General features: G+C 39.8%; 1 protein-coding gene across 1 annotated transcript in view; it reads left to right on the top strand.

The window, feature by feature from the left end:
- The first annotated feature begins 518 nt into the window (after positions 1 to 518).
- ADAM12 (ADAM metallopeptidase domain 12) overlaps positions 519 to 26,604 on the top strand; it is a 271,913-nt gene continuing 245,827 nt past the window's right edge. The window contains exons 1-2 of the mRNA XM_020791531.3: positions 519 to 1,219; positions 23,957 to 24,087. Of these exons, the coding sequence (XP_020647190.3) occupies positions 1,096 to 1,219; positions 23,957 to 24,087 (255 nt within the window). The 5' untranslated portion in view covers positions 519 to 1,095. The remainder of the gene's footprint in view (positions 1,220 to 23,956; positions 24,088 to 26,604) is intronic.

Raw genomic sequence — 26,604 nt, 5'->3', positions numbered from 1 at the left:
TTCAGAAGCTATTCTGAACAGATCTAACGGATGATTTACAAAGGGTGAATGAATGCATTCCCAAATATTTGCAAAACCTAGCTCTTCAGATCTACTTGCAGAAACCTATCTTTCAAGTTTTTAATGACTAACTCCCCTCTCACCAATCTGACACACAAGAAAAAAGCAGAAGATGGCAAACATCCTGACAAGCATCCCAGTGACAGTTGACCAGATGTCAGACTGCAAGGCAGTATCATTCTTCTGACAGTTATGACAATGTGAAAGGTTTTTAAAAAATCTTGAAGAGGACATACTAAAGAAATGTTTTGTTCCTTGCATTTTAAAAAGGCATAAAATGCAATCTATACAGGCACTGGAATTGAGCAGAGTAATTATAATAAACAGTTAAGAAACACCATTCCATTTTAGACTATGAGATGCCATGGTTTTTTACTAAAATCACTTGAGTCATACAACAGAAAAGCAGGAGAGACGTTCGAGACAAAACAAGATCGTTCATCATCGCTGGAGGGGAAGAGAGATTTTACAGCCAGCCTTAAAATTAATCCCAAATGAGAGAGTCGCCTTCCAAACGAATTGAAAATTGGCAGGTCACCTCTCTCCGCGAAGGGACTGTTTCTGTCTACCCACAGCGGAGGGCGCTAGGACCCGGCGCAGAGGCAAGAGGGCGAAAGCAGAGAAGACAATAATTTGTTCCATTGTAATGAGAACTGTAAGTGTTGGCAAAGGGGAGTTTTTCACAGGCCGCCCTTCTTTCACTAACGATTTTCAGTGCCTCCTGTTAGCCAACCCGGACGATTTGTTCAGTTATTGCAACGGTCAACAGATCTGATCTTGCCAAACTCCCCACCCCCCACCCTGAAAAACCCAACCCACCAAGAGTTTAAATTAAAAATATAAGGGAAGGCAAAGCCCAACTCATCATCAGTCTATACAGGAGCAGGAGGGGTTCTGGAGTTGACTGCATGCAGGAAATTTCTCACATCCTGAGTTTTCCCTGCCTGCCTGCTCGCTCGCTCTGTAACTCAGTGTTCATGGGGCTGTCCTCCAGTTCCAGCTGATGAAAAGTTGGGTCTCTCAGCCGGGGCTAAGATGTCCAAGCCTGCCCGGGCAGAGCGGCAAGGCAAGCCTCCTGCTGTCCACCCTGCAAGCCCGCTCTTCTTCCTACGCTTCAGCCTGACCTGCCTCTTACTCGCCCCCTCTGCCCAGGCTCAAGGTAAGTTGGTCACGCTTCTGGGTCTCTCTCCCTCCCTCTGTGTGTGTCGTGTGTGTGTGTGTACACACACTCCTTGAGTACGGGCGGACACGCGCAACCTCGCCTGCCAGCAGACCGGGGGGGGGGGTGGGGGGCTCTCCCCAGCTTGGCACGGCGACTCCTGCGCAAAGGGAGTTCCCAGCCGCCCACTTTGGGGGCGCGCGCGCGCTTTTGTTTTCCTCCTGCAAAAACAACAACCCTAAATAACAGGCATGCCTCCCTTACTCCCCTTCTTTTGCTATTTCGCGTCCTCTAGCGACCTCTCTCCCCGGCACGCCTGACCACCTCAGCCGGGAGAGTCGTCCCAGCACCCACCCGCCCCCTTCGCCTGGCGGCGGACGTGGACGAGGAGCAACAAGGCAGGCGAGCTGCATGCAGGAAGCCCTCTCGCGGCGGGCGTCTATGGTTCGCTCCAGTGCAGGGCGGGTGGAAGAGACGCGGCGGCGGCGGCTGCCTGTTGCATCCGCCGGGCGCGAAGGACGTTTCCCGCCTGCCCGTTCCTTCACGCCTCCCACGCTCCTTCCCTCCCGCTTGCCCGCCCCCCTCTTTTCTCCGCCGATATTCCCTTCAGTTCTTGAGCCGGGCGCGCGCAGCTCCTCTGTCCCTGGGCCCCTCTCTCTCTAATACCATGCAGTGCAAATTGTCCTCCCGTGGCGGGTGCCATCCTTCTGCTTCTTCGCCCCCCTGTGTCTTTCCATAACGGGGAGAATGAGACCCGTGAACAGGTGAAGGGTTGCTCTGGGCTTGAGTCTCCTCACCTGTTGGACTTTCAGGCGCCTCCCCGGAATAGGCGGAGGGACTTTGTGGCGGGACAGTGGGGGGATTTATCCTTCTGAAGGCGATGTAAAGACAAATCCTCTCAGGGTTGAGTGATTCGTAGAAAGAGTGAACCGTGTCCAAACGCTGGAAAGAAAGAAAAAAGGTTGCTTAGAATGGTATCACTGGAACAATTTCACAGTGTAAGTGTCTTTTAATTACTAAATTGGAATTACTAAATCCTTAAATTCAATAGGATTTGCAGTCATGTGAGCACACAGGGACTAGGACTTGTAATCACAGTATTTTTGTAAAAGTTGCAAGATAATAAGCAGTACAGTGTAGGCGGCCTGGGTTCAGATCCTCACTTTGCCATGGGCACTCACTCACTAGGGGTATGAAACTGGCAAAACCATTCCCTAAATACCTCACTTAAAGCAACCCAAATAGGGTTTTCAAGGTACAGTAAATCAGTTTTGACTTAGTGGCACATAATGAGTACCCAGGAACTCTAGTTGTATGTACACCTTTGCTGTCCATCCCCCCAAAAAACATGTATGTTGGCTGCTTTCCACCAGTGTAGATGTATGATTGCATTGGTTGCTTTTGGCTTGATTCTGGGATGTGGTTCCTGAAAGTAATATATTGACGAAAAGCAACCACAGAATTCTTGCAACTGTTATGTGGCTTTTCAGATGCAATCCCATCCATGTTTCCCTCAGCACTGATCAGAGTAGAACATACTACGGAGTATAGTTCAGAGCACCAAGAGGATGGAAAATCATGGGCTCCTAGACATGATGAGTGAATGCCTGGAACTATGGCTTTGGAATCAGTATTGCCAACTAGCAGAGGCGTAATTCAGAGTAACAGTGCAATGCTCTATATGGGTACTTGAAAGTAATTCTAATTGAGGTCAGTAGGGCTTACTACTTCAGTCAAGTATTTCCCACTGAGGTCTGTGGGACTTACACCAGGCAATTTTGTGTTGCCTTATAACTGACGTCCTTGACCCTAGCAGCCTATTTCAACTAGGCTTTCTATCGGAAAAGACCCCCTGCCTCCCCTGTACATAGCAGATAAGAACATATACATACAGCTTCCAGATGTCTGATATGTCTCTAGTAGACATTCAGAGATAATAATGCTGAAGTGTTTTGCCTACACTGCTCATTATTTTGCATCTTTTACAGACTGATTACAAGTGCTTGGCACAAGCCTGAAGGTGTGTGGTTGGTGTGATTTTCTTTCATGCACTACAGAGTCTCCTTCCTCTTTCCTTTCCCCATGTGCATATGCTTAAATGGCTGACTTGTTGCTGAAAAGTCACATACACATACACAGGAATCCAAAGTGATTAGGAAACCAAACCAAATTAAAGCCAAGCACCTTGGCAGACTGGCATATTCTGTTACAGCAGCAGGAACAATGCCAATGCTGTTTTTCTTGTAAACACAAAACAGCTATTTTCCAATTGCACTGCAGTGTTGGGAAAGAGGCACTGCTATGATCTACAGTGGGGTCTCTACTTAAGAACGTCCCTACTTAAGAACAATCCAACTTAAGAACAGCTCCATTTGCTAAATTTTGCTTCTACTTGAGAACAGAAATCCAAGATAAGAACAGGAAAAAAAAAACCTTTCCTGCTCTTTTTTTAACCTTAGGTCATCTTAGGTTTAAAAAAAAAATTCTCCCCCTAGTGGTAGAGTACGTATTAACCAGCTTTGCATCAGTTCCTATGGGAACTAATGCTTCAATGTACGAACGCACCTCTACATAACAAAAAAAAACAGGCAGAACTGATTAAATGGTTTTCAGTGCATTCCTATGGGAAATGCAGATTCAACATAAGAACTTTTCAACTTGAGAACCACCTTCCAATACGGATTAAGTTCTTAAGTAGAGACCCCGCTGTACAGGACTTTTCTTTCTAACTAGGCCTCTGGTCTAGGTGGGCGCCAGGCTGACATGTTTGTCTCTTGTGTTGGGTGAGCATAATAGATATGGGGATTATGGTAGTTTACTAGCTACATTGCTGTTCAGCATCTTCAAACTGAGCTGACAGGAGTAGACACATTTACCCAGGTCCACACTTCAACATTGTCTTTGGAGTTTCAGTTGCCATTCCTAGTGACTGATGTCACTCGATCAGGGCACCTCAGAACATCATGGCCATCGTAACAACCTTCTCTACAAATATTATTTGGCTGATACATTTTGTCAGACATATGCCAGACTTGTTTTTTCCATAGGCCAAGAGGATAGTGGTCTGAAGGAGGATTTATAACCTGTCCTTTATCGTGAGACAATTTCCTGTTAAGGGCTAGACTGTCAGTGGCATGCTTAGATTCCAAAGGGCCCTGTTTCTTTCCCCTCCAGCTGATATGATTGGTGTTCCTGTTGAAGACCTGTGGAATGCAAGGACTGTGCATTACAGTTTAGCAGAGCTTATTCAGCTCTTTGGTCCAGCACTGAGTAGGATATGAAGAAGTAAGATCAAAGCTATATAGATTGCAACTGGAGGAGAACGAGAAAAAGCATAGTGAAGCACTTGCAGGAACACATAAAGCCAACTCTGTGGTAATGAAGCTGGCAAAGAAGCAGTTTTTGTTCCCCATCATACTATCTTGTCCAAGTCATGTAGCAGAACATTTTTTAGTGTTTGGGACTGCTTTTTACAATCTAGTAAAACTATATTTGCAGGATAAAATCACTTGTATCCATCTTGACTTGGATCTTGCAGTTGATACAGATCAGTCCATGGAGGTGTCCAAAGCACTGTCTGGTTCTACTTTGGATAAAGTAGGCACATGTCCGCAACATGTGTGGCTTGACTGACGACATGTGTGCTCTTTCCTTATCTTCTTTTGCAAGAAGAGTAGAGATATCTGGTTGGATCAAGAAGATAAAATATTTAATTGGAGGATTTGCCCCAGCCTTTGTACATAAGCCGTACAAATGCTCTTGAAGAAATCATAATGGGACTTGGAAGATCTTAATTATAAGTCAGTGGCAAATTCCCCCTTTTAGGCTAGATACTCAAGTATATACACATGGCTTTTTGGCCATGTCTTCTTAGCTTCAGAATCCTGTCTCTAGGAGATCCTGACTGAAACCTGAATTGTTGTCTTTCTATAGCCAAGTCAAGATAGTTCTTGTTGTTCCCCCAAACATTTCAAAAATTTAAATATTATTTGAGATGCATTACTTTGGCTCAAGAAGGTGTTTTCAACTCCTCATGGTTTACTTTGGCTTTATGTTTTATTCCATTTGTTGCTGGCATATGCTTATTTAAATGTTGTCCTGCATTTTGAGTTCTTGCTGTTATGTGCTGTCAAGTCTCTTTCAACTTACCTAATAGGTTTTGAAGGTGTTTGAGGAATGGCTTCCATGGCTGATCTGGGATTTCAACCCAGGTCTCCTGAGTCCTAGTCCAAAAGTCTTATCTACTACTACACACGTGTGGGGGGGTGTCGCATAATTTCTACTGTTTTATTATTATCTTTTTCATCACTGTACAAATATCTAAAGTAATAATTCCTAGAGGTGTTTAATAAAGCAGATGTTGATTGGCCCCAGCTTATTGGGATTTTTATTTTAATCTGTAAATTACCTTCAGCCCTGTTGTTGGGGGGGGGGGGGAAAGGCAGAATATGAGGGTAGGTAAATAAAAGAAGTAAGCAAATAAATCCCATTGGAGTCATACCACTTTGGCTATAGTCTCAGAACTTGTAATTGTATCAGCATAGGTCACAGCTAACTGCATAGTGGAATATGCTTTCAGATACCAAAAAAAAGAAAGAACTGTGGTAATATCTTATTTTGTTACAAAACTGCCCATGTTTAGTTCCTGATGGGCCATAGAGTTTAGGGAGTCATCAGGGCACAGTGGTTGTTACAGCACCTAGGAGAGCTCCCAGTAAGCTGCTTTCATCAACAGTGTGCTAGGCCAGAGGAGAAGGGGACGACCGAGGATGAGATGGTTGGACAGTGTCATCGAAGCAACCAACATGAATTTGACACAACTCCAGGAGGCAGTGGAAGACAGGAGGGCCTGGCATGCTCTGGTCCATGGGGTCACAAAGAGTCGGACACGACTAAACAACTGAACAAACAAACAATCCAGATACCACCTCCTTTTCCACAAAGTGGAAGGCTTTAATGTAGTGGTTGCTAACCTTGGGCCCCCAGTGGTTCTTGGACTAAGACACCCAGAAGCCTTCACAACTAGCTTGCTGGCCAGGATTTCTGGGAATTGTACGCCAAGAACATCTGGGGTCTCAAGGTTGGGACACACTGCTTTAAAAGGATAGCTATTTAAGAGAGGCAGGAAAACAAAACTTTAATAATCCTCTGCCTTTCACCTTAGTAACCACATCAGACAAATTTATCTTAGATCTGTTGTGAGATGACAATTGCTGTGGTGGATGACAGTTGCTGTGGACACAGGATGGAAAGGGCTGCTGCAATGATGTTCTGCCTATGAACTTCCCACAAACACCTGGTTGGAATAGAATGCTGGAACACATCTGTAGCTGTATAGTGACGTTATCAGAAGAATTTGCCAAAAGAGAGGGGTCCAGTTAGTTGTAAGATCTCTGGGCTTCAGACTGTACCACTTTTGAGAAGATAGGATGCTTCAACTTCTGTTCTTTGTGACTGAGAGGAGTTTTCCTTGGATACATCAGGCACAAGACCAACATCTTTTATATTGTCTACCAACTTCTGATTGTATATCTCTTTATATGCTGGACCTCAGTGATATATAAGGCTGAAACCTTTGAGGTAAAATAAGTATCCTATATTATTCGTCTAGAACATTTTTGAGTGGGTGGCTAAGAAGTAAATTAGGTACAAATTAAGTCACTTAGTTCAATTGTTTGTCTGTTTAATTTGTTTTTTCTATAAAAATAAAGTGAGATCTAAATCGGTTTCAGGGGTTACAGAAATAGGGTACCATTTCCTTGTACCAGTATGGGATATCAATGGATTCATCTGTTACATAGCCAAGAGATGCAAAATTTAAATGACTCTCTTTAGAATGGACTGAGCATGTGAACTTGCATGTGAATATACCCAAGGCAGTTAAATATAGAACAGCTTTTTCAGAATGTAATATAAGCATTCTACATGTCAGTTTTATAGAGTTTAATTGCCAAAATATATAATGAATTGAAATGGTTTGGTGTTCAGAGATGTTTCAGGATACGCACCTGTTCTTGCAAAATTTCTCTACAGTGATTTCCATGGAACATGATGGGCACAGGTAGAGCTTTCTAAGATTGATGGTAACTACAAAGCATTAGTAGGGTGTTTGTTTTTAGAGAGGCAAAGCTCCACAAAGCCTAATGAATAGAACGACTACCATTCTCTAATGCTTTGCAGTTCTCATGGAGCTTAGAAAGTTTCACCTATGTCCTTCTCCATGCTTAATGGCTGTTGCTTCAGATAGAACCTTGGCAAAGTGTAGGTGTATATACTGAAACTCCTCCGAGGACTTGGATTTTTTGGTGAAAGCTACTAGAATTCTAGCTGGTAGAATTCTTGGTGAATCCTGGCAACTGCAATGAAACTTCCTTTGCTAAAGTAAGTCACATTTACAGTAGGCCTTTTGAATCAATGGGACTTATGATGGAGTTGAGTCACCAAATTCCCATTGATTCAGTAGGTCTACTTTACTGCAACTTGCTATATTAAGCAACAAGATTTTGACCTTCATTTTCCTGCCAGATATATGCACAGTATTGTCTAAATGAGTCAGAACAATGTCATGCTGAGACAAGTGTGAGGAGGAGACTAAGGAACCATCAAAGAGTGAGCCGTCCCCTCAAATAACTAGCCTAGAGGCAGAGTTACCAAGAGAATCCGAGACAGAAAGTCAAGCCGAGGAGCTAGAGGAAAGTCATGCGGTGAAGTTAGAAAGAGCTCGAGACAAAGGTGCACGAGGAAAAGAGAGGCAGTTGGGACGGTTAGGGAGAACTGAGGCAGGACTGAAGAGAGAGGTGTATCACGAAAGGGAGAAAGTACAGTGGTGCCTCGCTTAATGGGTGCCCCGTTTAACGTCGAAATCGCATAGTGATGAAGATTTTGCGATTGCATTTGTGATCACTTTGCGATGGTCTGAATGGTTTTTTTCCGCTTTGCGATGATCGGTTCCCTGTTTTGCTTACCGATCATCGCAAAACGAAGATTTTTTAACAGCTGATTGGTGGTTCAAAAATGGCTGCCGGGTAAAAAAAATGGCCGCCCGCTGTGTTTAGGGACAGATTCCTCGCTTACCGGGCAGTGGAAATGGCCGCCGTATGGAGGATCTTCACTTAAAGATCAGTTTTAAGCCCATAGGAATGCATTGAAGGGGTTTCAATGCATTCCTATGGGCTTTTTAAAATCACATAGCGACGAAATCGCTTAGAAGCGATTTTGGCTGCTAGATATGTTTTTGACCACAGAGGAAGGAGCAATCTCTAAAGAGACAGAAAAGGTGACGGTGTTTAGAGAAGTTGTGTCGTGTGAAACCGATAGAGATGCTCAGGTCTTTACGGTGCCTGTAAAAAGACCTGCAGTGAACCCAATAGCCGAAGAAGCCAAAAGCTCCACTGCCAGTAAAGTAAGATCTATCATCCCTGGTCTAAGTCCCGAGGAATGGACCGTACTAGTATACTCGAGGAGCCAAGGTCCCGCCCGACTGGTACACCATGTGCCTCAGGAGGCAGAGAGAGAAGCCTTGAGAGAGGGAGAGTGGGCCCGCCACCCATGTTGCGGGACCTTGTGTGCGGTCCGCAACAATTTCCTGAGACTGCCGACAGAGGAAGAGCAAAGAGCAAGAACCTATTATTAAAAGATCTAAATGAAGAAAAGTCATTGTTATGGTTTTGGGAGAGTTCCCCTCCCCAGTTATCCATTCAAAATTCTGTTGCATGTAACAAAGAAGATTTAAACACTTCTGTTAATAAAAATTCTTTATATAGTAATTCTGAATCCTCGTTTGTATCACCTGAAAGAGAAATGCCCAAAGATAATGTTGAACCCACTCACAACAAGTTACATTTTGTCAAAAAGGTATATAAACATTGCACAGAATTTTATTTTCTAGAAGTTAACCATTTTTGTCACTAAAACAGCATATCTTGTCCTATGCTGAAGCAATCGGGTAATGCTAAGGGAATAATTTAGCAGAGTCCAAATTAAGTTTCTAGGTAAAGGTAAAGGTTCCCCTTGACAATTTTTGTCCAGTTGTGTTCGACTCTAGGGGGCGGTGCTCATCCCCGTTTCCAAGCCATAGAGCCAGCGTTTGTCCGAAGCCAATCTTCCGTGGTCACATGGCCACTGCGACTTAGACACGGAACGCTGTTACCTTCCCACCGAAGTGGTTCCTATTGATCTACTCGCATTTACATGCTTTCGAACCGCTAGGTTGGTGGGAGCTGGGACAAGCAATGGGAGCTCACTCCGTTGCGTGAATTCGATCTTATGACTGCTTGGTCTTTTGACCCTGCAGCACAGGCTTCTGCGGTTTAGCCCGCAGCGCCACCACATCCCTATTAATTAAGTTTCTACATGCAATTATTATTAGTAAATCTGCAAATAGCATAGGTCCACAGTAGGTCTTCTCTAAAAACACTTATAACCTGCAGATTTTGTCTGGGAAAAAAACTGTTAATGTTATATCATTGCTTAGAAAAACAGCTGTTTTTTATACCTGCAGAATAGAGGAATCTGGGCAGGATTTTGTAATTGTTTGATGCTAGTTTCCTCTGTAATGTCATCTCAGGACACATCTGATTGTAAGATGTGCAGTGTAGTTTCACTGAAGATGCAAAAACGGACAGCAAATATGTGAAGAATTCTTGGAGATCAGTTTGGGATATTAAAATGAAATCTGATCATAAAAGAGTGGCTTATCTGCAGGAATTAATACTTTTCCTTATTAAGTTTGTGTTTACTTAGATTAGCTTTCAAAGTAAGACTTTAAAACAGAGCAGTACATTTTTAAATAAGCCAATACATGTGTACACAGATGTGCACTTCACATACACATGGTCTATGCAGATGCCAGGTAGAAGATGCTGAGTGCTATATTCTGTATTGGCCTTTATATAACATAGTCAGGAAAACATTTATTTCTTTTTCCACCAATCATAATTTTCTAGAAGGTCAGTCAGATTATCTAAAATCAAATCGTTGCTGATCAATGCTTATTGCCCATGGGGTAACCTAATTTGTGATACCAGTTAGAAGATTAGAAACTGCTCTGTTTTAAAACAGTATTTACTACAAAAGGGATTGTTTTTCATTTAAAGAATATGGATTGTTTTATTATTTTGATTGCTTATGATAGTATTCATGTATTGTGGATCAGACCTTTTACATTTAAAGAATACGGTATGCAAAGACTTGTTATGCTGGTGATGAATCCAGGAAGTTGGTGTAGTTATACATTTTGTGACTGATATTGCCAAAATGTTAACAATTCAGAGACCCAGGGTGTTATTTCATCAGTCTCTGATCTAGAATGGAAGACATGGAACATAACTGCTAAACACTTAATGAGAAAATGGAAACAGAGATCTAGTTTTACGTCATGATAAGGGGCTGTGAAAAATTATGCTATTTGAAATTCATTACAGCCGCTGTGACATGAGATCACAGGCTCATAAATAAGGCTGCCATAATTCTTACTTTAGAAGGTACACTTCTATTTGCAGGGTTTTTGGAAGAAAGTCCTCTAACAGAAGTCCTGTGTCATCCAAGTCTAGTACAGTACTGAGGATTGCTGCACCATAAAATGGTTCTTACTTGTGAGGAAGGGCATTCAACCCTCTGAGGATCACTTCTGTGTAGCGATATTAACAACTATGGTGTAAATAGGTTTTCTTTCACATCAAATGTATCATGCATAAATCTCTAACATGTGAACTTTCATTTTTACATGTTTCTTGGGGCTTAAGCTATCATGTTATGCAGTGCATAAAAGCAGAGTACCATGAAAATGACTTCATTGCAGTGTCATTTCTTGTTTGGAACTTGACAAAGAGTGAGAAAGGCATCAATTTACTGTTTGCATATCTGAAAATACAGCACAATGAGACCATAGATTGGATAAACACATTCTTTCTTCTCTTAAATGTATGATGTAATGTGGCAACAAGCAGAACACTTCATGGCCTGTTAATTGAGCTAGCTAATAACGTACAGCAAGACAAAGAATTGGATGCTGAAGCTGGCAGAAATTCCTCTTCTTGACATCTGTTGCCAACTGTTGCACAAAATATTCTAATCAGCCACACATTTTAAGTTTTCCACCACTCATCTGAATTTGTTGTGGTTTACATTTCTTTCCAGTATTTCTGTTCCTTGTAAAATATGTGTTTGAATGTTGAAAAAAATCTCATATACAGTTGCTTATCCATGAAAGATTAAATAATGATGAGAATTTTGTTCCACCTTAGTGGAAGACATGATGCAAAATATGAAAAGACCACTAAAATTATTCAGCTTTTTTTTCTTGACATGAAAATGGGTGAAATGGACATTCCAGAGTTAGAACTCTTTGGGTTGTATTTTTCATTGGCCAAAAATGCATGCTCTAATACCTATGCATATTTAATTGTTGGTTTTCAAGGCACTTGTTAATTACAAGCTGCAAAATATTAGCAGGGACAATATTGCTTCATGGTGAAACTCATGAAAATGAGATGTTGACCATAGGCTGTGTATTTAGAATCTTACATCACGCTTTTATCGACTGCATGCGCCTAAGGATTTTTATGTAGTAATCTTTACTGGTGATTTGAGTTAAAGAGGTTTATTTTCCTTCATGTTGGTTTCTTTTGGCTGCGTGAATTAAATACTGAGGTGGCGAGGCAGTCATTTCAGAGCTCACCAGTTTCCGAACTCTCAATCAAGATAATAAATTTCATAAGGTGCATTTGTGATGAAATCTTAAATTGGAACTATGTTTCAGTCTGGGTTGAAAGATCTATTGTAGTATTGTATTGTAGTGCAGTGCACTGAAACAAGCAGAGGCCAAGTTTGAAGCCAGTGGAGCAGGTGTTCATGGAACAAGGTGGCCACTATGTTGGCAGCATTGGCTCTCCCAGAGCCCTCTATGCAGAGGGCAGTTCCCTACTCCTTTTGATTCTCCCTGACCTATTCTCCCAGTTGGACCTAAGAGAGAAGGTTTTCCCTCTGGTCCATCTAATGAAGAATGCTCCAGCTATGCTAAGGCAGTCAATTCAAGTTTGACTTTTGCTCTCTCGCTCTTCACTCTGCTGTTGGTTTGATGAGATTTGTTGTCTGCAGTTACTGACTTAAAAATCTTCTCTTGTCACCACTTTGTTGGCTGGCAGGGCATGGGGCTGGATCCAGTGGTAAAGAAGGGGGCCGCTGTGTGTCTGTGTACTTCTCTGGGAAGATTCCCCTTAAGAGATTGTGGGGTATGTGTATGAAGGTGACAGGTGCATGGCTAGCTCAGGGACTCTGCTCTCCTTTCATCCCTGAATAGCAGAAGGAGGTACTGTACACAGTGGCTTGCACTACATCATTTTCTCACATTCCTGTGATCCCAGTTGTTTCACCTCAGCAAGCACAAGTTTTGGATAACTCAACAGAGTCTCCTAGAGGAGATGCATACCTGCTAAAGGGGTCAGTATCTAAACGTTGGTAAACTAACTGATAAACCAACTCAAAGAGCTTGTATCCAAAGTAATTCTGAAACAGAGATTACAAAATGCTCTCTACAGCTTCTTCCTGAATATTGTATACTAATATGTGATGTTTCTTATTACTTTTGCATATACCTTTGGGGAAATGTGAATGAATGGCTTTGGTACACTTGAATTCTTGTGGAAAACAGATTTTTCAGCTCATCCTACAAAGCATTCCATTCCATGCCAGTGGAATATTATGCTACATAAAGGATGCCAAGTTCTTGAATTGGTGCGGTGAGATTTTGTTAAATTTTTCTTAAAAAGCCATGAGATTTTAGGAACTGTAAGATTAAAATCCAGAATTTTAGAACAGAGTCTGATTAAATAATCCACATAAATATCCTTCTGTTATCCAGTGTCTTTTGGGGTGCTGAAAAGTTTTTGAATTTTGCCCCTTCGTCTTTTCGATTCACCTCAGAGAAATAAGATATGTTTAATGGAAAGAACACATGTATGTTAGCAATAACTTTTTGCAATATATAGACTTAATCTGCACTTTCAGATGTCTGAATTATTTTTTATTCAAAATATGTGACCATTTGTTATATCTTATCATACATTCCTTGTGTCTTTATTTCATTTATATCATACCTTTTATTCGTCACAGACCTCAAGGCAGCATATATAGAGCAGGAAGTCTTCTTTTCCACCGCATACCTGTTCAGATAACTAAGGAAGAAGGTTTGAGAAAGTGTAGTGAGAGAGCTACCTTGTTGTCACATAAAAATAGTTTCTTTGATTCATAATTATTACAAAAGAACCACTGATTTTCCTCCTAATATATTATGAGTAAAAGAATAAAAACATTACGTTCTCTCTTTCAACTGTTATTTACAAATCTATGAAGACAGATTTCGTCTATTAGGAAAAGGGGATAATTAGAAGAATTCCCTATTTTGAACTAGTTACCTTCCTGACCTGACAATTAATATATGCATCATTATCCAAATTGCTGTCCTACAACATTTGGCATCTCTTGTAACCCAGCTTCAGTGGTTCCTCGCTTTACAATGTTAATTCGTTCCAGTGAAATCGCTGTAGAGCGAAAATGTCGTAAAGCGAAATAAAAAAGCCCATTGAAATGCATTGAAACCTGTTCAATGCGTTCCAATGGGCTGAAAACTCATTGTCCAGCGAAGATCCTCCATAGGGGCAGCCATTTTTGGTGCCTGTGCAGCAAGGAATCCATCCCTAAGCACAGCAGGGGGCCATTTTCTTCAGCCGACGGCCATTTTGAAACCCAACGATAAGCTGTTTTTGATAGTTGCAAAGCGAAAATCGGTTCCCGAATCAGGGAACCGATCATCACAAAGCGGAAAAACCCCATTCAAACCATTGTTTTGAGATCGCAAAAGCAATCGCAAAAACCTCACCGTCAAGCGGATTCATCGTTAAACGGGGTAATCGTAAAGTGGGGCACGACTTTATTTACACTTGGGTGGAAAAATAAATCAGGATTTTCTGGTATGTCTTCAGATCATTTGGTAAAGATTCACAGGATTTAACACTAACAATAGTTTAACAACAACCATATAAAAATTACCATCCCCACCCACACACTTATGTTGGTGAAATGGATGAAGATTGGGCAGGATTTTTATGGAAAACACTTTTAAGTTCAGTTCACCTTTGGGACTTAGAATAAATTATTTGACTCAGCATTATTTAATTCCAAGATGATGTCTCTTGCCCTTAGTTCTGGTAGTTGTATCTTGGGGTTCTACTAAGAATTGAGAAGATCCTGCAAGGCTGAAAACCATCTGTCTCTGATTTAAACTACAGTATATGGGTTATACCTGTTTTGATACTGAAAAAAAATCTTTGAAGTATTGTATCCTAATGCTTTCTCATTATTTTGGATTTTTTTAATGTAAAATCAACACCCTTCTCACCCTCTGTTTTGTCACTTGCTAGCATTTTCCATCCCCCATGACTATGTAGGACAGAATGTATTTTTTACACTGATACCTCTTTTAACTCCATACTTCTGTAAATAAGCATTGTGTTCGACATGAGGGAAAAAAGTAGTTGTGCATGCTGTTTTTCTGATTGTTAATTAAATATATGGTAGAATTTTATCTTGAGAAACAAAAACTAGTTTAGTTGCAGAACAGTACAGTGAGAAAGTATAGCTGATACACATTTTGTGAGAGATTGCTTTAATACTTCCGTTTTAATACACTTACCTTATATTTTGGAATGGCTTATCCTGAAAAATGCTGGATCTGAACATATTCCAGCATGTTGTTTAGTTATGCCAATATACAAGAAATGAAAAGTGTATAGAGATGGAACATTGATGTATGAATTTGGTATGTTTAAAAGGTTAAATTCAGCTTTAATGTATTCAGTTTAAGGAGATTCTGTTCGTTCACTCAGTGCCAAACATGTGCCTGAATGACTGATGGAGTCATATGGCTTCCAGAATGAAGCACTTTATTGTGTAGAGGCTTGCAGCCTTTAAAAAAAAACTATGCTACAGAATGAAAGAGAAGATGCAACTGTGAAGGAGGTGTGTGCTACAGTAGATGCTTTTATAGTTATTCAAGACTGTTTTTCTCCTCCCTCTAGGCCAGCACAGTCAGTTGGCTAAGCAGTTAAATTATTTGTCATGATCTTATTGTTGTGACCTTCATCTTTGAAAGACAGATCAATGCGTTCATTAAAAAATCTTTTAAAAATAAATATTCTTTTAGCCTGCTTTATCAACTTGATATAACTCAGAAGGATGGGATTCACAAAAGACACAAGTAAGAATGTTAAATATTTCTTTGAATTGTAGAACTGAAAAATTGCACAGTGTTTTTAAAAAATTTGCTCAGCTAAAGTGAGCAATATTTAAATCCATCTTTCTCATGTGGGCAGTCATGTCTAATGAGTCTCAGCACCAGCTAAAGTGAGCAATACTGTATTTAAATCCATCTTTCTCATGTGGGCAGTCATGTCTAATGAATCTCAGCACCAGAGAAGATCAAATGAATGCGCAGCAAAACCCCACATAAACTGGTTTGAAGTTAACAGCCCTGTCAAGTTAGAGGATACATTTTGATTAAGAGCAGAAAGAACTTAAAATCAGAAATTCGTGGAGTCATCTAACTTATTTTTTTATCCTCAGGCTCATCAAAAACCATAGTAGATATTTAATGCTCTCAGTTTTATTTTACAAGTCTATTAATTTTTTAGAGAACTAAAATACAAGATATAAATGAACTAGACAATTTAGAGTTTTTAGATAATCTTGGATAGGTCTTTCCCCCGCCCCTGAATACTAAAGTATTACTGATGCTAAAATGGTATGCTTGAGGCTTGTTGTGCTACAGGAAACAGGAGCATGGTAAACATGACAAGAAGAACGGAATTATGTGAAATCTCTGTAATCCCTCTGTTGGGCCACTAAAATGTAATAAACAGATGCAGTTCCAAGTTCCATGGGATTACTAATCAGGTTGAGGATTGCAGACCTGGGGTTAGGGTGGAATGGAACAGTAAAAAATGTATCTAGATGGAACTTCAGTTTCCGTGATTAAACTATAAGTTCCAGCATGTAAGCTGTAGGTTTAAAGAATCAACTTGAAATATGTTGGTAGTGCTAGGTTTCACCTTAGGGATGTAGAACCAAGTGCCTTTCTCCATTTTAACAAACAAAGAGATGGTAGCTACTAAGTGAATCATACACTGCCCAGTATTGAAGCATATGGCTCCTGCTTTGGTTGGGATACAATCACACAGAAATATGGCAGTCCCCATGGAATCAAATAATGGATGGGTAATACCTACATTGAGTCACTGAAGCAACATAAACAATCCTGCAGGACTCATCATGAAGACTCTTTGTATTTTTCAGATGGTTGTGTTCACCCTGGAGGTGCTCTATCAATCCAGCCAGCATAAAACTACCTGTATCACTCCCATCCTTTTCAGATTAAGCCTTTGTTCAAAATAGCTGCCACAGTCAGACGTCAAGATAGCTTGCAGGATCCCCACTTCAGTATTATTCACAAAGAGACACCAAGCAAGGGAAAATCCTAGAAGATCTGAGAACCTGACTCTCTCTTTCATAAATCAACCACTCTTCACCCAAACAAACACAATACACTATTTTTCAGCAAATTTTCTAGGTTGTTTCTGCTTGGGGAACAAAGCAATCCAAATGGCCGGAAAGCATCCTCTCTGGAACTATAGATGTCCGAGCTATCATCAAGGGTGGGATGAAACTTCTGTTTGCAGCTACTAATTACAAGTAGCTCATAGAACTGCTAGATAGCTCAGTAGTTTAAATATCTGGCTACGGAGCCAGAGTTTAGGGGTTCAATTTCCCACTGTGCCTCTTTGACAGGCTGGACTTGATGATCCATACAATCCCTTCTGGTCATTGCAGTTTTGTGCCAATAATAGGGTGTCACCTGTATTTCATCACTATTGGGTGTTAGAGAGGAGATTAGAAGAACATTTGGCATTGTTTGCTGCTCCTTATATCATGGAGTAGAGCAGCAATGGCAATTCAGGGGCCCAATCTTGGTGCCTATGTAGACACAGAGTCTTCAGTGGGAAAGTCAGGCCATTTCACCTCCCCAGCAAAGGTTCAAGTAAAGGTTTTGCAAAGAAAGATCTCTATATTTTTGACAGTGATTTAAAACCAAAAGTTTTGCAACAAATATCCATAGCTTTCCTTTAGACATCTATCAAAATCTAGATGTGTTGTATCCCATTGGTTTACATAAAAGAGCATTATATCTAAATGCTGCACAAAAGGAACGTGGCAGAGACTTTATTCTAAATACAGATGATGGAAAGTTCCATTCACTGGGTTGCATGGGGGGCGTGTGGAAGCACCAACACATGTTATTCATTAAGGAATAACTATCTGTAAAGTTGGCACCCTTTTTTTTCTTGCTAGCAATGCAGGCATAATATTGAATTGTGGACATAATAACAATAATTCATATTCATAAACCGGAGCTTTTTGAAGGATTTCATTTTACTTATGTAACAGATATGTGTTGGGGAAGAGGTTTATTGTTTTCAAGAACATTAGAAAGCATCTGTTTTGGTGTTGGTGGCAGTGTTTATGCATTATTTATGCAGGCAGATGTTTTGGAGGACCACCGTCATAACAAAAATCTGGAATCTCTGTGTCTTCTCTTTTCCTGTATGCTTACAGCTCATTTCCTGTTTGTTTTTTACACATTGGGATACTCCCATGTTTATAGTGAAGCTTTGCTGCGTTCTGTATAACAAATACCATGTTTCCCCGAAAACAAGACAGGGTCTTATATTAATTTTTGCTCCAAAAACACATTAGGGCTTATTTTCAGGTGTTTTATTTTACAGTCATGTCATCTTCTGGTTGCTGCACAATGATGGAGGATGGGGTTTCACTTAACTCGGTCTTATTTTGGTGGGTAGGGCTTATTACGAGCATCCTGAAAAACCATACTAGGGCTTATTTTCGGGGAAACAGGATATATAGAAAGGAATTAAGAGTTGTGATTTGAATTTTGTTGGTTCTTCTTCATTCCTTCTCCTGATATCTGTCTGCATCTCTCCATTTTATTGACTTGTTCTGAATTCTGTTTTACTGTTTGACTTTATAGCTCCATTCAGCTGACACACCTTCTTCTGTCTGTTATCTCTTTATGCAGTTTGGCTTTGCAGCCTTTATTTCATACTGGCATGGTTCCCTGCATCATATAAATGCCATTGCTCTCAGATGTGCTGTCAGCTTTCATGTTTTTTTTAAGGTTATTCTCAAATGTGTCGCTGCTAGAATGCTCTATTTAACTGGAAGATTTTTCGTGTTGTTTTTGTTTTCAGCCTAGTTAACTTTTTATTTTTGGAAGAGTTTGCTACACAGGTATATCTGGCTGCAGAGTCAGAGATTGGGAGTTTGATTCCACTCTGTGCCTCCTTGACTGGGGCTGGACTCGATGATCTACAGGGTCCCTTCCAACTCTGCATTTCTAAGATGATGATACAGCATTTTGCTATAGGAATCCTGATCCTTTGATTTGTAAACAGGAGCTTGTCGGCTTTGCAGTGAAAGCTGGATTTGTAATCTGTTTAAGTGGGACAGTGCTTTGGGGTTTTACCCCAATTGGCAACAAAATTTCTATCGTTCTCTTACTTCTGGGACTAGATGCCTTGGAATCATACAGCTCCTTGTGGCTGAATGAATGATTCCTGAAATAACAGTTTAAGAGCAGACCCTTTTGTGATTCAGCTAAACACTTAAGGTTTCCAATCTCTAATAGCAGAGAATGAGTCCATCCACTGTCATTGGACTTCAACTCTCAGAATTACTCAACATTGGCTATGCTGGCTAGAGCTGATAACAGCTGCAGTCCAGCACCATCGGAAGGCCACAATTAGTCCACCCCATCTTACAGAGTAGAGTACAGTAGTGCTGGAGGTCCTTACAGTTGGGTGTTCCAGTGGTTTGACAAATTATGTTTTGCATGATTTTTAGAAATCAGCTTAGTTCTCTTAAAACATGGAGCACTTTGATGACTGAGGTTTTACAAAGAACCAGGCCATTATTTTCTGTAATCCTCACATATAGGACACTGGGGAATTTTGGATGCCAGTAGCTCCATTTATATGAAACTGATAACTCTCCATGGGCCAGTTAAATTTTGTCAATTGTAAGCATTTTGTGGAAGCAAAATGTCATTATCTGGCCCTTGTAATTACAACAATCACAATGGTGGTATGTGCATATTTGAATTTGGGGGCAGGATAGTCATCTTAACTTGTCGGAAAAAATAACAGAATCTTGTGGTATCAGACAAAAAGTTTCATCAACTGCAGATGATGTTATCACATGCAGAGTGCAGTCTACAAAACCTTCTGACAACCTGTGAGTCTTTAAGATATCACAAGATCCTTACACATATTTAAAAAAGTAATTCATGCATATAGTGAATGGGCTAGGCTGTGAGTATATCAACAGCTTTATATGCTCCGGAGAGGAAAGTAGGAAGCAGCCTTATTTAGCAACAGGCCACTGGTCTGTTTAGCTCAACTCCGACTGGCAGCATCTCTCCAGGGTTTCAGACAGGATTCTTTTCTAGCGTTACCTGGAAATCCCTGATTTTACTCTCATGATTTCCCATCCAAGTACTAACCAGGTCTAATATCTCTGTTTAACTTCTAGCTTAAGGCAAGATCAGGTGTGTCTTGCATGATGTGGCATTTTTTGGATATGGACAATTATTACATTTGGGCTGGTTTTCTAGTATCTGGTACTATTGGTGTACATTTGGAGAAAACTGACCAGTTTTGAAGCCCTGTTCAGGCCCATATATATACACCTGAACAGGGCTTCAAAACTGGTCAGTTTTCTCCAAATGTACACCAATAGTTCCAGATACTAGAAAACCAGCCCAAATGTAATACGAAGAAGAGTTAATTAGAAAACAAGAGCAGGGAGTGAGTCCTAGCCCTCCCCTCCTTTTCTGTCACTGTCCCCAGGGAATTTGCTGAAGAGGAAAACATCTACTATACATGACGTCTCTCATCAGGGTTTCCAACCTGCAGAGCTTCATGGGTAGCAGAAGCTTTACTTTGTGGACAGCCCCTCTGTCCATGGAGACAGTGAAAAAGGGTGGGGCTGAAACTCTTACCTTGCTAATGTCAAGGATGGGAACTTGAGTCATGAGACTTGCTGCCAAGTTGGACTTAAGTCACACTGGTGACTCAACTCAAACGCAACTCTCCCCCCGCCCCCCCAAAAAATTCAGACTCAACTTGTGAAAAACCTGTTTTTAATAGGGATTTGGACTTGAGGCTTGGGACTCAGAACTTGATACCAAAGACTCAGAATTGGTATCAAGACCAAAAGACTTGTCAGCATCCCTGGCTCATGCTTTCAAATTAACTGTTTTCTGAATTCCTCAAGAGAGCTTGATAGACAACCGTTTGATGTGAATTGTATCAGTCCTACTGGTTCACTTTACGTAATGGTAGAGCTAATAGCATGAAAGGGGCATTTTGACTATTCTATATCCCTGCTTCAGAAGTCTGAAATGATACCTTCAACCGCAAGACTATTTTGTTTTGTATAGAGATATGAACATTTATAAAAACTAACGTTTTACGCATGACAGATTGACTGATGTTAGACTGCCGAAATTTCAATCCAGTGCTGTAGCAGCCAGCAAATATCTTCAAGTGCACATCCCAAAATCTAGCAACTGTGCTCATATTAGTTTTATAGCCACCTCAGATCCCCCTCCTTAGGGGGATATAAACTCAATGAATGAACATTCAGGGTTACAGTCTCACTGATATTCTGCACATTCTCCCCAGTGAGTACACACTAGTGCTTGGAAAGTTTAGTTTTTGGATTACAACTCCCTTAGCCAGCATGGTCATTCATCAAATGCAAAATACTGAGTGGAGGTGGTTAGAATAGAATCTAGTGCCACGCCATATTCTAAGTGTGATGGTGTTAAATAGTGAACTCTCAGGATCAACGTCTGGGTATGGCCCAACAGGAGGGGCTGACAGAACAGCTATACAGTGCCCCCAATGCCCTATTTAGTCAAGCAATCCAGAAGAGTTAGTACTGGAAGTTGCCAAGAAGTCCAAGAATATTAGTGGGGCTGCCCATGTCCAGTCCTTGCTGTAGATCTTCTATGAAGGCAAGCAAAATCAGTCTGAGTCTCATGTCCTGCTTGAAATAAATGGTTCTAGATAACTAGAGTAATCAGAAGTGTGTGGAACTGTAGTGCTACCACCTTCTCAATCACCTTAGCTAAGAATGATATATTTGAGGCTGGGCCACAGCTGCTTGAAACTTAGTTTCATTTAATCAATGTCTTAGAACTAGATAAGAGAAAAAGGTGACATCTTTCTGTATAGAAGTGTTAATAATTTCCTTTAATCACACTATTGATAAGCAACTCATCTCACATTGCTTCATAGTGGGATCTTATAGGAGAGAACGGAGAGTATAAATTATCCCACCATTTTTCAAATTTTGCACTCATGCTACTTTCCCATACTACAATCATCTCAGATTTCTGGAGGAGTTGGTAGGAAGAACCAACTTTCCCCCCATTCCACTCCAGTTAGTATTGTTGCCTACACAGCAACACAGAAAGGGTGACTAAATCCACAGACCCACATGCCAACTCTGTCCACACATCTATTCTGGCAACACAATTACAGAACCTAACAATGCCACACAATATCAAAGACAGCTTCACTTCTTCCTCAGCTAATGTAATCTATGTAATCTATGCTATCTTTTGCCAACAATGTTCCTCTGCAGTCTACATTTCATCACAAATCTGACATCAGAAAAAACAATACACAGAAACCTGTCTCCAACCATTTCAGTCCACCAGGTCACTCTGTGGAGGATTTGAAAGTCACTATTTTAGAACAGAATAATTACAAAACAGAACAGCTGAAATAAAATTTATATGCATGATGGCCACCCATAGAAATGGGTTGAATACTGTATAAGCCTAGGTTTCTTAAGTCATTACCATATGTACTATTTCTGCTGTTATCTACTGCCAGTGTTATTTTCTTCACAACTACCAAGCCCATCTCTCATCACAAGACTCAACAGTAAAAATTGTCGATATTCCCTATACTGTATTAACACACATGATTCCTTCTGTCACCTTTGTATTTAATATTCTTTTTTCTCTCCTTCTTGAGTGTTAAGTGAATCTCCAATCTTCAACACTCCCCCCCCACACCCATCCTCTCTCTTCTCTCTCTTCCCTTATGTTTGCCTAAGTCTGATGTCTGTTTTTTGTCTCCTGAGGAAATTTTACAATAGAGCCCTAAAACAATGTAAGTCATAAATTACTGAATGTAATTGTAACATATACCCAAGATTCAATGAATATTTAGTATGAAACTGATATTACTTCAGCTTTTCATTCTGTTTTCATATGTCTGATGAAGTGGACGTGTCCATGAAATTTCACATTAAAATATAATAGTTAGTCTTTAAAGTATCACATGCTTTTGTCTTGTTTTCTTTTGTTTCTTTCGATTTTGCCTAATGTGCTTGCACAGACTAACACAGTTACCTTTTCCGGAAATTCTAAAATGAGTTCTGTTTTCTAAACAGCAATCTTTTTTTCAGTTTTGGAAAAAAAAATTAGAACGTGACAGTTCACAAATTGAATTGTACAAAACTCTAAAATACAGAGTTGGAAACTGAAGCTGCTGTCTTAATCATTTTGAAGTTCCTTTCACTTTTGAAAGAATGAAGCACATGCTTATTTGTTCTTTTAAAATCTGACTAAATAAAGTGACAATTTTGTTTTGAACAGGCCTGAAGTGAGCAAATGGAGACCCACAGAACCACTTATTTCTTGGTTGTATGGGCTAAACCTGTTCATGTGATAAGTACATTATGATTACTGTGATGAACAAAATACATCTGGCCTGGCTGCCAGATGGTGCAGGATATAAATCTAATGAGTACAAGAATAATGCTTAATAACATTGGTTTCTAAAATTCATGTAGAGAAAATGTTTATACAGCTTTTTTTTTTTTACATGACCATATTAATTTAACTAATCTAGATCGACAGAGCATACGGTGTTAACCCAATCAGGGCTTGCATTCTCTTTCTTTGAAATTGTTCTTTGACTAATATCCATCTTGGAAACCTAGGGATCTAACTTGCATGTTCTGGATACAAGATTTTGAAGGCGCCAAGATAATTGAGAATTAATTCTTCTTTTGAAAAAAATTGTGATAGCTTGTTAAATGGAGCTCAACTTGTAAATTTCAACTCATGGAAATACAAATTGTAAAAGTATGTGCAAAATATTTACATAATCAAAATAAGTCTGAGATTAAAGCTCTTCAGCTTATTGCACAAAATAAATGTGAGTGCTTGAATCTAAGATGTTAGTGTGCATGTGCAAAATTAGTAGATCTGAACAAAGCAATGCAAATAACATTATAGTATTTTATGATTTTTATTGTATGGATCTTGTTGGTTTCTATGTGTCATGGAACCCAGGACTTCCAGTTCTTTTTCCGAAACTGACTCAGTACAAAATGAAAATGCAGATAGATCATATGAATGCTTAGTAATTATGTCTTGTAATAAGTTCCTGTTTATAGAAAGGTTTAGTGGGGGAAAAGCAAAATAACCAATCACTGTCACATTTTCAGCTTAAATCAGTTAGTAATACTCTGTTCACTATGTGCTGTGCATTTACTAACATGAAACACTTCTTAATTTTATCCCAGGGGATGAAAAAAGTAAATTGGAATTCTCTAGGCAAGGGACTTCAACCAACCAACCCGAGCATTATGGAATAGTGATCCCTTATTTCCTGAATGGTAAACAATGGAAGCCGATGAAGGATTTTTATTTACAGGTATGTCTTCTTTTGACTGTTATTTTTATGTAGTTTCAGAGCATACAGTTCTGCTGTGCACTATGCAGAACTGTAGTCATCTTTTATAATCTAATTATGTGTTTCTAAATATACATGTTACTATTTGTATTTCTGCCATGAACGATGATTACTACTTGTAATAGTAATTGGGTTTATCTGTCTGTTCAAAGTAGCACATTTTTTTAAAAATGTGTAGATAAAATATTACTCAAAGGGCAGAATCCTGCTTTTTGACCAGATATGTCCTTGTAAAAATGGGCCATTGCATAAAAGGCAAATGTGAACAGAATTTGGCCCAAAGTTAGCTTTTTCTCTCTCATTATGTTGGTTTGTTTTTTATGATTGGGGTGGGCTTTAGAAGTGCTGGGTGGCATGTCCTTACCCAGCTAAAAGACTGCTTGTTTGAAGCTACTTGGTTATATTGTCGTCTTTGCTGTTTGTGTGAAGGGAAAAACACAATTTTTCAACTTCATCATTTTGTGGAAGATACAGATTTCAAGATTACTTTGCTTTGTTCTCTTTCAGTTTGCTTAATAATGCTATCCTAAAAGTAATGCTCATGTCAATGTGCAAATAAAACAAAAATGCACTGAAGTATAAGTGAATGAACAAATCTGTTCCAATTCATTTTGCTGTCTGACAAAAAGCAAGGCTTAGCCAATTGTATTCTTTTATCATACAGTTACAATCCTTTAACATATACAACCCTGTCTATGCTCAGTGGGAAATAAGGCCCATTGTGTTCAGGTGTGCTTGCACTAAGGTAAATGTGGGGAGGACTAGAGCCTTAATAGAACAATATGATTTTGTAGTATTTGTCCTTTAGAAGATAGGTCTTAGTGTATATGTGTAGAGATTTTTCATTATGAACTTGAATTTGTCTTTGTTAGTGTTTCCCACTTGAGAGACAAAAGAGATGATTTCAACTTTTTTAAAATACATGCATCCACCAAAAGGACATTTTCTTAGATCTATACATATGTGTTAATTGAGTAGATACAAATATCTTAATTTGTGAGATATCTACCCAGTTCTATTTTTAGGTCATTTAATTAGAAACAGATGTTTTCCTTAATAGTACTTTGGAGATGTTCGGATTTAGTGATTGCAGTCTGTTAAAAGGGTTACAACACAGGATGTTTCAGAGAGCAGTGTTACAGGTATTTATATCGTTAATTTGTTTCCCAGGTTGTTGCAATTCAAGATGAACATTAAAAAAATATTTGTGGTTTGGTATAGAGATTGGTGTAGACTCTTGGTGCTTCTCTTCTATAGAAATTTTTGTAACTTAACATAAAAATAATCAAATTTGAACTGTTGAAAAAGAAATTTGAACAATGTTGAAAAGAATGAGAGAGGGAGAAAATGTATAATGAACATCTCACATTGCATTATTGATCAAAAGCAAGGAAGTTAAATTGTGATAATATTAGTCATAGGGATGTTTATTTTCTATGAGGCTTAGCATCACGGGAGGCTCCTGTTATACTATGCTAAATTTGTAGCCCAGCTCCATTCATTGGTTTCTATTTTATACTAATAATTGAATAAAAACATGAAGTATAGCCTTTTCTTATTTTATATAAAATGACACTGTTATTTTAAGGTCTCTCAAGCTACCATCAATGTATGTTGACTAGTGATAAGGAAAAACAATGCCCAGTCTCTACTGTATGCAGGATTGGACCTGAGCATCACCACCACATTCAAAATCTGGGGCAAATTAACAGCCACAGCCAGCTGCTTTGAAGAACTTAGAAGTGAAGCTTTGAGAACACAGTTTTGACCCTATTGTCAATTACCCTTTCCTGGGCATAAATATTGGTTCTTTCAACTTCTGTTAGATTCAAGGAGGAAGAAAAGCTGAGAACAGCACTTGTACCAATATCTGTTATAATGCCACCTTTGACATTTCCAGTGTGGGGGGAAAAAAACCCGAACTAAGAGTTTAGTTCCATCTTTGATGTAACCCAAAAGCTATTTTATTACAACATGCACACATGTGCATGCAAATAAATGCACATATGTATGTGCACACTCAGACACATTTTGGCATTTTCCTGCGGGCCTGAAAAATATACTGCCCTATTTGCTGCAAGTTGCATTTGGCCTTAAAACTTAATTTGAAGATAAAAAACTAAAACCATGTTGTTGAGACTTTGTCAGTAATTTTAGTATAGGCAATGGCACGTTAGGAACACAGTTATTTCCACATGTTTTGAGAGTATACCAGCGTACCGACATCCTGAGCACAGTCCAAGTGAACATGCTGCTTTTGGGGCCACAGTGCTCTCAGCTGCAAAGAAATAAGCTAAGATTGTCTTTTGCGGGGGGGGGGGAACAGGCTGCAAACAAAGTCGGTAATTTCACCTGGGAAAAGAGTTCCCAAGCCACAGGGATCTTTCAGTGTAAGCACCAGATCAAGAACCTTACTTGCTGTATTGCTGAAACAAGCAGAGCTTGCAAATCCTTAAAGCTGGTAAGGCTCAAGGGAAG

Source organism: Pogona vitticeps, chromosome 3 (assembly GCF_051106095.1).
Source record: "Pogona vitticeps strain Pit_001003342236 chromosome 3, PviZW2.1, whole genome shotgun sequence".
NCBI classification, from domain to species: domain Eukaryota; kingdom Metazoa; phylum Chordata; class Lepidosauria; order Squamata; family Agamidae; genus Pogona; species Pogona vitticeps.
The sequence above is the reverse complement of the archived record's forward strand: the minus strand, read 5'-3'. Positions and strand labels throughout refer to the sequence as shown.